The following is a 12,835-nucleotide window of genomic DNA, read 5'->3' as shown; positions in this document are numbered from 1 at the left end:
GTTACTTCCCATTAAAGTTTTTGTGCACATCATGTTAAAACCTGCCATCAGACGATGGTTGCGGTGACTTTTTATATCCACTGCAATATTGTGTTTGATTGTGATGATCGATTGTGCCTTTAGATGAGCACAAACTAAGTGACTACTCCATCGGACCAGAAGCCAAATTAAATCTGGTCATCCGTCCAGTGGGAGAGAGGACCGGAGCCTCGGGAACGGCCACCTGCAGCAGCAACGGCACCACGGCACAAGCAGGAGTGTGGCAGACTGTGTCCACTATCCTTGCAAAACATTTCAGTCCTGCAGATGCTGTAAAAGTTCACGAACAGCTGATTAAGGTATCTGTATAGTATAGGTAGTCTATAACGTGACGATTTAACAGCAGTTCAAATGGCGTGTTGCGAACCCGGTTTTGAAATGAAGTAGCACAGAACGAATGGATTTTCGCTTGGGATGTTGCACTGTACATAAAAAAAGAGGAGTAAACAATGTAGAATAGGACAAGGAAAATGCAGTTTTCAGCTGTTGGTTAAGTAGAAAGCACAGACACTGGTTGCAAACAATGGCCAGAAGAGAAAGCAAAACTTGCAATATACGAAGTTTTATAGATCGGAGAACCTCGGAACTATGTGCATTCGTTAAGTACCTTGATAATGTGACGTAAAAAAAAAAAAAAAAAAAAAAAAAAAAAAACTTTGCTTCAAGTACCCATACATCTGTGTCGAATGGCCCCACAAAAAAGGGGGTTTTGTTCAGTACAACCTTTGTTAGTGGAAAAAAAACGAGAGCAAAACGAGCATGCGTGGGGCACACTGAGGTGTACTTTATTTAGCTTCCAGAGCCCCGTACAATACCAGTACTGCGGTCATAGGGGGCACCTTTAATCAGCTATCAATAACATTCCGTCTCCCATTTGAAGTTAACTTCCAGAGAATGACGTTTCACAATATGTTGAAACATACAGATGTTCAAACACCCCACACAATTTTTGCAACAAAAGTCTTATTCTAATGCTAGCAAATAATGTGAAAAGCCTCATATGGTTTTGTCGAAATTAGCATTGAGGTCAGAGTCCTTCGAAAAAGGTTTTATTTAAAAAAATAAATAAAAAAGGGGGGGGGGGGGGGGGGGTGTTAATAGTCCAGGTCTTCAATTTCGATGCTTTTTATTATTATTTTTTAAGTATTTGGCTGAAGGGGGCTCTCATATAAATCAAGCGCTAAAGTAATCTGTTACTTGAACCAATTAGGTACTAAATTAATTGATTGCTTTTGATAATCAATTACGAATGAGATCATTTTAGTTACTAATGTACTGAAGTAGTTAGAAGTAGAGTTACTCTGATTACTTGAGGTACTTAGGTACTAAAAGTAATCAGTTACTTTAGGTTCCCAAAGCACTAAAGTAATCAGTTAACCTTGGCAGACAAGTATTTGTGTGTGTGAGTGTGTGTGTGTGTGTGTGTGTGTGTGTGTGTGTGTGCGCGTGTGTGTGTGCGCGTGTGTGTGTGTGTGTGCGTGTGCGTGTGTGCGTGTGTGTCATTAAATACATGTGCTTGAATGTCGGGACTCTTAAAAAAAAGTCATGTTTTCAGAATTTAATTTTCCTTTTTGAAGGATTATGAACGTTCACTCCGACAACTTAGCCTGGACGACATCGAGCGCTTGGCCGGCAGACTGCTTCACCCCGAAGTGGACGACATGGACACGGCGTCTTATATGGACTAAGGGACAGACGGACATGCCAGGAGCTGCCTACTGTGAATGCTTGGACATGCGTTAAAATGTGATGCAGAGCGCTCATCGTGTGTCTGATCAGCTGAGCTTCGGGTAGCTTGTTACATTTGTGACAAGCACCCTTGTATCCGCAGAGAGTTGGTTTGTTGTTAAGGCTGGTCACGAGACCCCAGCACACAATATTTGAATACAAAGGAATCATTCATGTTTTACAGCTCCCAGGGAACACAACTGTGGGCTTTGAGGATATTTATTTTTAATGTTTGGGTGATGTGTGTTGTTTTGAGACAAGGCAGTGCATTTTCGCTTTGTTGATAAATAATGATCATTGTTTGAAATGTAAATATTCTGTTTATATTCGGATATTAAAAGCGAGACTTACCATTGTGTGTGTTATATCGAAGAAGAGCTTGAGAAACGCACGTTCAGAGGCGGGTGCTGAAAGGTGCGCGCCGACCAATCAGCCGCCGCCTACGCTTGTAGTTAATATTTACCAACCAATCAGATTCACGAACAGCACAGCGGGAGCCGCCCACACTTGGACGCCTGGTTCGCTGCTCGGATGCCGATTTCGGATGACGCTTTGGAACGCAAGACGAATATATCGGACCTCTGTGTGTACTTCAACGAATGATGACGGATAAACACGTCTGATGAGACGGGACATAGACGTCGTAACGCCAGTAAGTGAGAGCTTAGTTTGTATTGTACTGTGGCTAACCGCAATGCTAGCAAGACCCATGACTTCCTGTCTCCAATTGTAGCTAGCTAACGTTAGCTGATGTAAATAGGCACCCTGTCTGTTTTATTCTGATGCCCTTAATCGTCTAAATGCGATGAAACTTTGACACTGAACCAATGTAAGTATTTGTAGCGTTGTAGAAAATAATCCCATGAAATGGTGACATAGTAGCCGTGCGTTTGGTCAGATAGTGAGCTGCTGAGCCCTCTCATCAGCACCACTCCTCCTTATAATCACGATGAAATTCTTCCCTGCACTTGTACTGTACTGCGATTCAGCATGCTCGTTCATGCGTATTTTGCTGTTTTTCTGACTCCAGCTAGACTTTCAACACAGCGAGTCCACTCTTGTGGAAGCAGGATGGAGTCTTTAATTCCTACCATCAACCGTTTGCAAGAGGTTTTCCTCACAGTGGGCGCAGAGATTATACATCTGCCTCAAATTGTTGTGGTCGGATCTCAGGTAAGACGCTGCATGTACATTTATTGCTCACATTTGGCAGTCTTGCAAATAAGTAGAAAACCATAGGAGGTAAACATTGGCAAATTGGAAAACACTCCCAAATCGTAGTTTTTGCTTTCCAAGCAGTATTTGGCCAAGCATCATTCAAATTGAATTGAATTTCTTCTTTTTAGTCTCAACCACACCTGTACACTTTCCATTCAGGTAAAGTGAGCTCATAGGCTATATGTTTGTTATTGTTCACAACCACATTCATACTGCATTACTCAAGATTTGAAGCTGGTGAAAACACTGGTTGTGGATAAGCTTATGCTTATTACAGTCGACTCTGGGCAAAAGGCAAGGCTGAGGGGAGCATGCCCTAAACAACATTAATCTTTGACAATACAAACTTGTCAGCTGTTTGCAGTTCTCTAGCGTATCTGATTACGCCCACTTTTTTGTATTCTTTAAAAGAGAGTTTTAAAAAAATACTGAGAAAGGGGGAAACAAAAACACAATTGACAAACATTCAGAAAAGAGGCCTAGAAAAACATGAACGGCATAAAAGCATTATTCTTTTTACAGCTCTGTGTGGTTGGAAGTGTGTCATAAAAAAATTCTATAGTGTACTCTAAAGTGATGACTCAATGGGCGGTGCAGTTACAGGTGTCACTCTGGTATGTTGACTTGTCTCGTAACAGAGTAGCGGGAAGAGCTCGGTGCTAGAGAGCCTTGTGGGACGGGATTTCCTACCCCGAGGCTCAGGGATCGTCACCAGACGGCCGCTAGTGCTGCAACTTGTCAACGTTGCACCTCTGGAGGAGCGGCTGAAGGCTGAAAATGGTCTGTAGCATTGTCATCATGAAGCAGATGAATTAGGAGCATGTTCACAATTATTCAGTTAATATTTTTATATATTTTTTTTCTTCTTGTGGAATAGTTTGTCACCTCATGGTTACTCACTATTTGATATTTCTTTTAAAGCCTTCATTCTTCTGTATTAACACACTTTCCCCCCCACTTTCTTTTTTCCATAATACTTTACAGGAAATGGGGTTAAACAAACTGCACAAAACAGCTACCCAGGTCTCTTCAAATTTCTCTCTGCATGTAGTCTTTTCCTCTTATGTCTCTCTCCTTTGGTACCAGAGATACATCTGAATAAATTAAAATGTCATGGAAATCAGTGGTTCTCAAATGATGGTACGAGTACCCCTGGGAGTACTTAAAGCAACTCCATGAGGTACTCAAGATTTTAAATAAAACAAACATGAAAATGTCCTTTAAAAATAGTTATTGAATTAATGAAATGTTTCAGTATAAGTTCGTGAAACATTTTATGTTCAGGAGGTTATTCAATTTCATTCTTTTAAAAAGCCAGATTCGCCCCCATTCTAGAATGGTTCAACCCAACGTGTCACGTGCCACCTCTCGTTACCTGTCAAGTTAATGATTTATTTTTGTGAACAGATTTCAACTATGATCCTAAAAGAGGGCCTTTTAAGTTGAATATTCTGTGGACAAATATTTATTTAGAATTATTTCTTTTGCAAACAGGTCTTACACGTTATGTGGATTATTTTCTGTGGTTAAATATTTATTAATTAAATGAATGACTTATTTTTGTGAACATATCGACTGTAAGAAAGAAGACTCTTTGTTTAATATTTTTCTGTGGACAAATATTTATTTGTAATGATTTTTTTGAGAGCTGGGCCAACACGTTATGTTGATTATTTTTTGTCAACAAATATTTATTAATAGTTCAAAAAAAAATTATAACAGATCTCTTTTACGATCCAAAAGAGGACTCATTATGTTGATTATTGTTTTACGGACCAATACATATTAAGTTTCTAAAGTTTAATAGATCAGACTGATGGCATGTTTTAAGTCCTTTTTTTTTTTTAACCCAAAATGCTTTGCACTGAACAAGGGTAACTTGGCTGAAAAGATATTTCACAGGGGGTACATCATTGAAAAAAGGTTGAGAGCCACTGATGTAAATCTTTTGACTAATTCAATTCATAAAATTATAATTTCTGTATATGGATTCATTAAACTAAGTTAAATGTTTTTCCTCATCAAGCAGCTAAAAAAATCTTACTGTTAGACATCAATCTCTGGAGGCCCATAGTGTTTTTGTAGGATTATTGACTCCAAATGACTCGATTCCATTTGTCCGACTAGGCGTCAAAGCTGAAGAATGGGGCACCTTTCTGCACTGCAAGAATCAGGTATGCTGAAAAGCAATGCGCTCGCTGCTGTTTTCCGTGTGTGACTTTTGAGCTCATCCTCATTTGAGACTTATTTCAAAAAAGGTTTTCACAGATTTTGGGGAAATTCGCCAGGAAATTGAGGCAGAAACTGAACGTTCTTCAGGTGACAACAAGGTAAAGAGGACACTTTGTCATGATGGTTTTTTTATGTATTTTATACTTTCTTCCTTGTCCACCAGGGAATCACTCCTGAGCCCATACATTTGAAGATTTTCTCCCCAAAAGTCCTCAATTTGACCCTTGTTGACTTACCCGGCATCACAAAGGTAAAGTCGTGTTTTCATACATGCATTCCAACCGTACTTCATTAATTAACTCAGGTTGCTCACTATGGGTGCAGGTCCCTGTTGGGGATCAGCCCGAGGACATTGAGTCTCAAGTGCAGGAGATGATCTTGTCGTTCATCTCCAATCCCAACTCCCTCATTCTCGCCGTGTCCCCCGCGAACTCTGACTTGGCCACCTCGGACGCCCTGAAATTGGCGCGCGAGGTCGATCCAGATGGTGAGATATTTGAAACACAGTAGCAGCTCATGTTTTTTACTTTTATATTGTCATTGTGTTATATAAGGTGCTGAAAACTGGGGCACAAGCTATGCGAGTGAGGAAGCCTACTAGTTTTGTCATAGTTTTATTAACATAGTTGTTTTTGATGTGTGTGGACCTTTTGAGAGAAATGGTCCAGCATTGTTAACCAAACAATTCTCAATCATATTTAGAAATGTTCTAATTGGCATTAACCTCTTTACTGCTCCTGATGGCTTAAGGTGTCAAACATTTTCACTGGGCCTTCGGTGAATATACTGTAGATTAGCAAAATGTGGTACACAAGTCACATCGCTATATAATGTAATACTAGTTTCACCAATCAGATGTTTGAAGAAATCACTCATTTGCAGGTGAGGTGCACCCAAAAAAAAAGCCTTTTATTTTGAAATTGGCCTTCGCATCTGTGGTTGCGTAACATCCAGCCTTACTCCTCCTCGCATATCACAACACATATCTACCAACATCAACACACCACCATTTAAATAAATGATCTTTAATAGTTGTAAGGATGCTAAAAAAAAAACGTTAGTCAATAATGCTGCCCTTGTACCAGTCTCCAGAGTTAGCGCCAGTCGCTAACTACATTGGTGCTTTCAAATGCAGTCGAACATTTCCAACTCAGCCAGAAAAAAGGTCCATCTATGCATTAAATGTGAATAACTGCGATAATCTGAACATTGGCCTTTCTATACATATATAAAAAATGAGATCAAGAAGAATGATGGGGTGAAATTATTTTTATATTTGACTTAATTACAGTAAAGGGTTCATGATGTCACTTAGATTAATAATACCTAATCAAATAACACGCCCTCCGTCCAACATTCTCGTGGTTGGTATGTCAATGAATCAAAATAACAAAAATAAAGTAGTATTTAATTGTATTTAGGTTGCGTGCACAGTGACTGGAAATCATTACCTTACAATGATGTCCTCGTTTTGATCAGGTCGGCGGACTCTGCTCGTGGTCAGCAAGTTGGATTTGATGGACGCGGGGACAGATGCTCTGGAGGTACTTCTCGGTCGAGTCATTCCAATCAGGCTCGGTATCATCGGGGTGGTTAACAGGTCCGTTGTGATAAAGAGCCCAGAGTTCCCCAAGTTCTTGACGATTGTCCATCAAATAATGATGTCGATGGTCCTCAGGAGCCAGCATGATATCAACACTCAGAAGAGCATGGGGGACAGCATGAAGGATGAGCAGGCCTTCTTGCAGCGCCACTACCCATCGTTGGCCTCTCGCGCCGGCTCCCGCTACCTGGCCAAAGCGCTCAGCAGGCTACTCATGCACCACATCCGAGACTGCCTGCCGGACCTCAAGACCCGCGTGACGGTGCTGAGCGCCCAGTACCAGTCGCGCCTCAACAGCTACGGCCAGCCGGTGGACGATCACAGCGCCACTCTGCTGCAGATCGTCACCAAGTTTGCCAGCGACTACTGCAACACCATCGAGGGAACGGCGCGCTACATTCAAACCTCGGAGCTGTGAGTGCGGTAACTTTATTAAACAGTTGTTGTTTTTTTTAAATTTTATTTTAATCAAAGGCAACAGAAATCTTTTTTAAAAACAATCTTTACAACAAATTCAGGAAACCTCAGGTGTCATCAGTATGTTTTAAAGTTAAATGAAGACCTAAACAAGGAAACACCCATGGGCAGAGCCTCCTAGTGGCGGGGCTTGGCCTTAACCACCTCTTGCCATTCTCTGGCCACTACCACAACTTGGGAAAAATTTTGCTATCTTTCACTTTTCTAATGCATACAAATGCCTCTGAGTTACGATAAGTAACTAAAACGAGGTGGTTGCAGTACAGACAGAGCAGTTATCTTCATACTCTTGGACTGGTAATACAAAAAAAGCATCAGTTCTGAGTTATAGCGCATAGTGAAAATGGCGCTGACAAGTAACATGAATGTTTCTCCCTTGCAGCTGTGGCGGAGCGCGCATCTGTTACATCTTTCACGAAACCTTCGGCCGCACCCTGCAGTCCATCGACCCTCTCGCTGGACTGACAGAACTTGATATCCTCACTGCCATCCGCAATGCTACTGTACGGCCCTCCAACTTTTGCACTATTTTCACAGTATGAGGGAGCTTATTAATATTGAGTTGTTTGCCCTCCAGGGTCCACGCCCTGCACTTTTTGTCCCGGAGGTGTCCTTCGAGTTGCTGGTCAAGCGTCAAATCAAGCGTCTGGAGGAGCCCAGCCTGCGTTGCGTGGAGCTGGTCCACGAAGAGCTGCAGAGGATCATTCAGCACTGCACTTCATTTAGCACGCAGGTACGAAAAAGGACTTTCAACCTCCCTCCTTGCTTTAAGGCAAGAAAATGCATAAAATGTTCAGACAGTAATATATATACAAAATTTAAAACTGTTGTAACATATTTGACTTTAATACCGTGCAAAACATAGCAATTCATAGCTTGTGGATCACATGATTAAATGGCACATGTACACGGCGCAACATAGGGCAATTTTGTTATAGCTATAGCATGTGACTCGCTGCAATTTTATTTGTTTCTGATGTTGGCCAGGAGCTTCTGAGATTCCCCAAACTGCATGACTCCATTGTGGAAGTGGTGACTGGATTATTGAGGAAGCGCCTCCCAATTGCCAATGAAATGGTGATCCTCCTTTTAGTTTTGTTAAATAATTAACCGTAGCATCTTTTAAATCACTTCCACTTCTGCTCTTTTTCCAGGTGCATAATTTAGTAGCAATCGAATTCGCCTACATCAACACAAAGCATCCGGACTTCACAGATGCGGCGCAGGTCTCGGCATCCGTCAACAGTCAGCAGGTAGTTGAACGTATCATCTTATATTCGGAATATAGTTGGGCCTGACTTTCTGCGGCCATTAGGCGGAGGCCCTGGATGGAAGCAAGCGCTGGAAGAACGACAAGGTCGCCGAGGAGAAAGCCCCAGCTGCAGGCTTTGGCAGCCCTAGCAAAGGGCAGCCCATTAACCTTCTTGACACAGTGAGTGATGGCAAACATTCCACCCGGCGCCTCTTGATGAGCGCACGAATGCTTCCTTTTGTTATCTCCCTTTTGAAGGGCACGTTTACAACAATGCCCACTATAAAACAATAATATGTTGGGGCCACGCAATAAAACAATACTATGTTGGGTTCTTGTTGAGAACTTCCGTAACAGGAGCCTTTACATCTTATCATCGCAACTGTTATTTAAAATGAAAAATGATAGCTTTTGTGTGAATAGTGCCCTCTGCTGGTTATGGATAACGAGCACGCTCTATGGTCTACGTCACAGTATCTTTCTTTCAGGCGTTCTCCCATGTTGACAGATAATGTAGTTTGGACGTTTTTACAAAAACAGAGAAAAAAGTTTTTTGGCTGCCCTTTAAGTCTGACTGTATGATAACTGTAACCAAAAGTATTGACGTATCATATTGGAATTACAGTGTGAAAGTACTTTTTTTTTTTTTTTTTAATGCCATCCGTTTTGGCAAAAGAGAACCTGCAAAGCAGCTAATCCTAGTGTGCCGTGTTTAGATGTCGCCTCAAAAAGAAAAGAAGGGCTTATTGCATGTTACAGACAACTTTGAAACCTTAACTTGTTAAAACCACAGTAAAACATCAAACCGGTTATTGGCCAAGTGTCAATGTGCCACTGTATGTATTGGACTCGTTCTTCTCTTCAAGGCAGTTCCCGTGTCCCGCAAGTTAAGCTCGAAGGAGCAGAAGGACTGTGAGGTTATCCAGCGCCTCATCAAGTCTTACTTCCTCATCGTCCGCAAGACCATCCAAGACAGGTCAGACCGTCCGTGCAATTCGAAGCGTTCGGCTTCCCCTCGGCTTGTTTTGCAGATCGTCTTAACCTTTTAACCTTTTTATATGCGCAGCGTGCCCAAGACTGTCATGCACTTCCTGGTGAACTATGTCAAGGAGCACCTGCAGAGCGAGCTGGTCGGTCAGCTGTATAAGCAGACGCTCCTCCAGGACCTGCTCATTGAGTCTCAGGACACAGCGCAGCAGAGGACTGAGGTTGCTCAAATGCTTCAGGTAAATCTAACGGATGTTTTTATTGCCCCCTGCTATTTGAATAAAAGGGGTTTCATGGATTTTCCTTTGTCTTCCTCTCAGGCGCTTAAGAAGGCCAATAACATCATCTCTGAGATCAGAGAGACACACCTGTGGTAGCTAAAAGAAACTCTCACTTTCTGGACAATAATGATGCACAGTGGATTTAAGGCTACACACCTCTGTGGAACTCTTTTGATATCAAAAATGACACAGAGATAAATCACTTAAGAACATTTCCCACCATTAATGTGATGTGAACAGCAAAGGAGGAATAAAAAAAAAAACGGAGGTAATTCACCATTCAAAGTGCCTCTTGTAAAGTTCAGCTGTTCTCATAGGCTTCATATGCAGCCACATTAACTCATTCACTGCCATTGACAGCAAAATAACAAAAAAAACATCTATTTTTACTGAGCTGTCAATGATTGGGTTAAAAAACACACAAACCTATCTTTGGAATTGCATGAGATAATCATGAAAAAACATTTACGATAACTTTCTTTGGTCTCTTTTTTTTTTTTTTTTTAAGAATTATGATAACATGGCTTTTGAACAGGGGTGTGTAGCTTTTTTACAACCACTGTTTGTCATTGTACGTTTGTGTGTTGATGTAATTGTGTATGCGTGCGATTTCTCCTGGACCAATGAACATTTAGCACATTTCATTGCCCTAAAGCAAAACCACGAGGGCTCCTCACTCAGGCCAAAAGTGTTCCGACTCAAACTCATTCGTATCCTTTTGTCATACAATGTGTCTATGTGTTACACATGTACATTACATGTGTAATGTTTCAGTTTTGTACGCCTAAAAAATGCCCATCCAACGGGATGGCCTGTGGGATTGTTTAGCAGTTGCTGGAAGAGGTTTTTTTTTTTTTTTTTAACCAAAATGTTTGAGGTAGTGATGTCAGAGCTGTTTGTGCTCCTGAGCTTTAATAGATGAGGAATATGTTCTCTAATCGGTGAAGTTGTCACTAGAACCCAGTTGATTGTTTTTTTTCTCAATTGTATTCTCGTTTGAGGTACTGTACATACCCCTTGTCAGGGTTAATATTATTTTCAACCTGTCATTTTTTTCATGGAAATGATTTTTTATTGTATCTTATCATTTGGTACGCGATCCTTTTCACAACCATTAAAAGAAGAAAACAGAGCATCACGCTTTCAGGGTTTATCCTTAGGGATTTGCTTTTGCGTGATATACGATAAAGAAATATTGAAGGTTAGTAAGTACGTGCCAGAGGAAGAATCTTCATGATTTCTTACAATTTATTTTATTCAAACAATTTATCACAATGTTAAAAAAAAGCTCATAGTGGAGGGCTGGTGTTTCTCTTTGTATTTCCTGCTAGATGCAGTTTTTGCACCTGGCTTTTTGCTCACTCGATATAAGAGCCCTGTTGATTTTTGTACAGTATTGCCCCCAAATTAGGTACGTGCCTCCTTGTGGCCAAACAAAGTCTTTTCCGACGGTAGACATAGTGATGGCACATGTTATTCCAGTTCAAGTTTTTCATTTGTCCATCAGATGAAAAAAATCCCAAACTTTTTTTTCTTAGCGGCAAGTGAGGCTCTTCAGCGATTACAACTAAGAAATCATACTAGTCAGAAACACCCAGCATGCAATATTTTTCCCACCTTCCACATACCTGCCTGTGTCCTGATAGGAATTCGTAATGAAACTGAGAGCGTAACCTTGACTACTATATGTAAATGTTGTTTGGATCTGTCAGCCAATGCTGGTATTAAGAATTAATGTTTCTCTGAACGCTGCGCCTCATACGTATTGTATATGTATCGCTTTGCATAGCGAACACTGCAATGTGGTTTTAGGGCTGCACTGAAAGAGGAAAAAAAAAAAAAATATGAGGAAATGCTTGTTATTTTATAAGACTAAAGATGTAGCATTGCAAGACAATATTTGGAACATTGCAAGACAGATAAGACAGTCACTGCCATTGATGTCTATAGACATAAAAGAGCTATTTTAGTCGGGGTGGGAGTTGAAAGAACAAAAAACGATGAGGAAATAGGTACCAAAAAAGGAAGATGAAACAGTCATGCAGATTTAGTGCTGTGGTGGGGGGAATGTCATTCTATCAAAGTGAGAAAGATGTAATTGCATGAAAAAGTAGAACATGGTCAATGAAAAGACATATTAAATTCAGAAGAACAGCGTAGTCATCTGAGATTGAAAATGTGACATTAAAAATGCATAATGTTATGGAAACAAAGTTGTGTTAAGAGAATATAATTATCATATTGTCCAAATGTTATGATAATCAAAACTGATTAGGAGAATAAAAGAGATAGTTTATTTTAATAAATGAGACATGAGAAGTGACAATACTAAACTCAAAAGAACAAAATTGATAGAATATGTTCGTAAAAAGTAGTTAAAATGTCTTACATGTTTCTTATATGTTGCATTGAAAGATTTTTTTCTTTTAATGTCAAAATTACTTTCACGATGTACAATTTACCGTACCTTTTTTTAATTGTAATATTAAAGTGATTGTACTTTTTTTTTTCTCAATTACCATTTCTATTATTCCCAACTTTGTCATAATTTATTTTACTATTATTTTCTTTATTCCACTTTATTCTCATAAAGGTCTGAGGTTTTCTTAATTTTTGTCAAGGAAAATGGCTTTCATTGCACTGTTTTTTTTTTTTTTTTACCAGTATAATTTTACGTTTGTAATTTCTGTGGGTTTGTCTATTTAGGTTCCCTCTCTCTGTGGCCCAATTGCTTATTTGTAACTCCCTCAAAAGAGACATTTTATCGTTAAGAAAGAAATAGCTTAACGGGACCATCATACTGCACCATCCTTTATCAAATCAGGGACATGATGTAAATGAGCTGTGTATGTTTTGCATGCATCGAGAATGCACTGAGCCCGGTATGAACGAGTGGTAATTTCATATTATTTAAATGTAAATTATTTACAATGCGTGGACTGCCTCTGAGTTCTTGCCTGCCAATATTTGTGATAAATGTTTTACCTTTGGAGGCCATTAAACTTCAGTGAAGGACAA

The 12,835-nt window shown here is 40.2% G+C and overlaps 3 protein-coding genes across 4 annotated transcripts in view; 2 read left to right on the top strand and 1 right to left on the bottom strand.

Moving 5' to 3' along the window:
- ubl4a (ubiquitin like 4A) overlaps positions 1-2,118 on the top strand; it is a 3,488-nt gene extending 1,370 nt beyond the window's left edge. The window contains exons 3-4 of the mRNA XM_088410894.1: positions 124-338; positions 1,617-2,118. Of these exons, the coding sequence (XP_088267020.1) occupies positions 124-338; positions 1,617-1,727 (326 nt within the window). The 3' untranslated portion in view covers positions 1,728-2,118. The remainder of the gene's footprint in view (positions 1-123; positions 339-1,616) is intronic.
- The window catches only part of prkg1l (protein kinase cGMP-dependent 1, like), a 17,752-nt gene extending 15,461 nt beyond the window's left edge, over positions 1-2,291 (bottom strand). The window contains exon 1 of the mRNA XM_088410859.1: positions 2,119-2,291. The gene's annotated coding sequence lies outside the window, so the exon portion shown is untranslated. The remainder of the gene's footprint in view (positions 1-2,118) is intronic.
- LOC148429394 (dynamin-1-like protein) lies at positions 2,270-12,835 on the top strand. 2 transcript variants are annotated; one of them, XM_088410876.1, is made up of 18 exons: positions 2,270-2,419; positions 2,798-2,940; positions 3,624-3,765; positions 3,970-4,008; positions 5,113-5,159; positions 5,244-5,315; positions 5,381-5,467; positions 5,542-5,704; positions 6,697-6,817; positions 6,896-7,234; positions 7,680-7,800; positions 7,875-8,030; positions 8,285-8,374; positions 8,452-8,550; positions 8,613-8,729; positions 9,416-9,525; positions 9,616-9,775; positions 9,857-12,835. In XM_088410876.1, the coding sequence occupies exons 2-18, from the start codon at positions 2,839-2,841 to the stop codon at positions 9,911-9,913; spliced, it is 2,022 nt and encodes a 673-aa protein (XP_088267002.1). In that variant the 5' UTR covers positions 2,270-2,419; positions 2,798-2,838; the 3' UTR covers positions 9,914-12,835. The 2 variants fall into 2 exon arrangements, with proteins under 2 accessions (XP_088267002.1, XP_088267008.1); XM_088410882.1 differs by lacking the exon at positions 3,970-4,008.

The sequence above is a fragment of the Hippichthys cyanospilos genome, chromosome 1, assembly GCF_059441005.1.
Source record: "Hippichthys cyanospilos isolate Australia breed blue-spotted pipefish chromosome 1, RoL_Hcya_1.0, whole genome shotgun sequence".
NCBI classification, from domain to species: domain Eukaryota; kingdom Metazoa; phylum Chordata; class Actinopteri; order Syngnathiformes; family Syngnathidae; genus Hippichthys; species Hippichthys cyanospilos.
Note: the sequence above shows the minus strand (reverse complement) of the source record. Positions and strands in the feature narration are given on the sequence as shown.

Excerpts from the sequence above, each read along its gene's own strand:
- LOC148429394 (XM_088410876.1), top strand. The coding sequence starts at position 2,839 with ATGGAGTCTTTAATTCCTACCATCAACCGTTTGCAAGAGGTTTTCCTC. Across the intron at positions 5,468-5,541 it reads ACTTACCCGGCATCACAAAG|GTCCCTGTTGGGGATCAGCC; the intron begins GTAAAGTCGTGT and ends CTATGGGTGCAG. Across the intron at positions 8,031-8,284 it reads GCACTTCATTTAGCACGCAG|GAGCTTCTGAGATTCCCCAA; the intron begins GTACGAAAAAGG and ends GATGTTGGCCAG.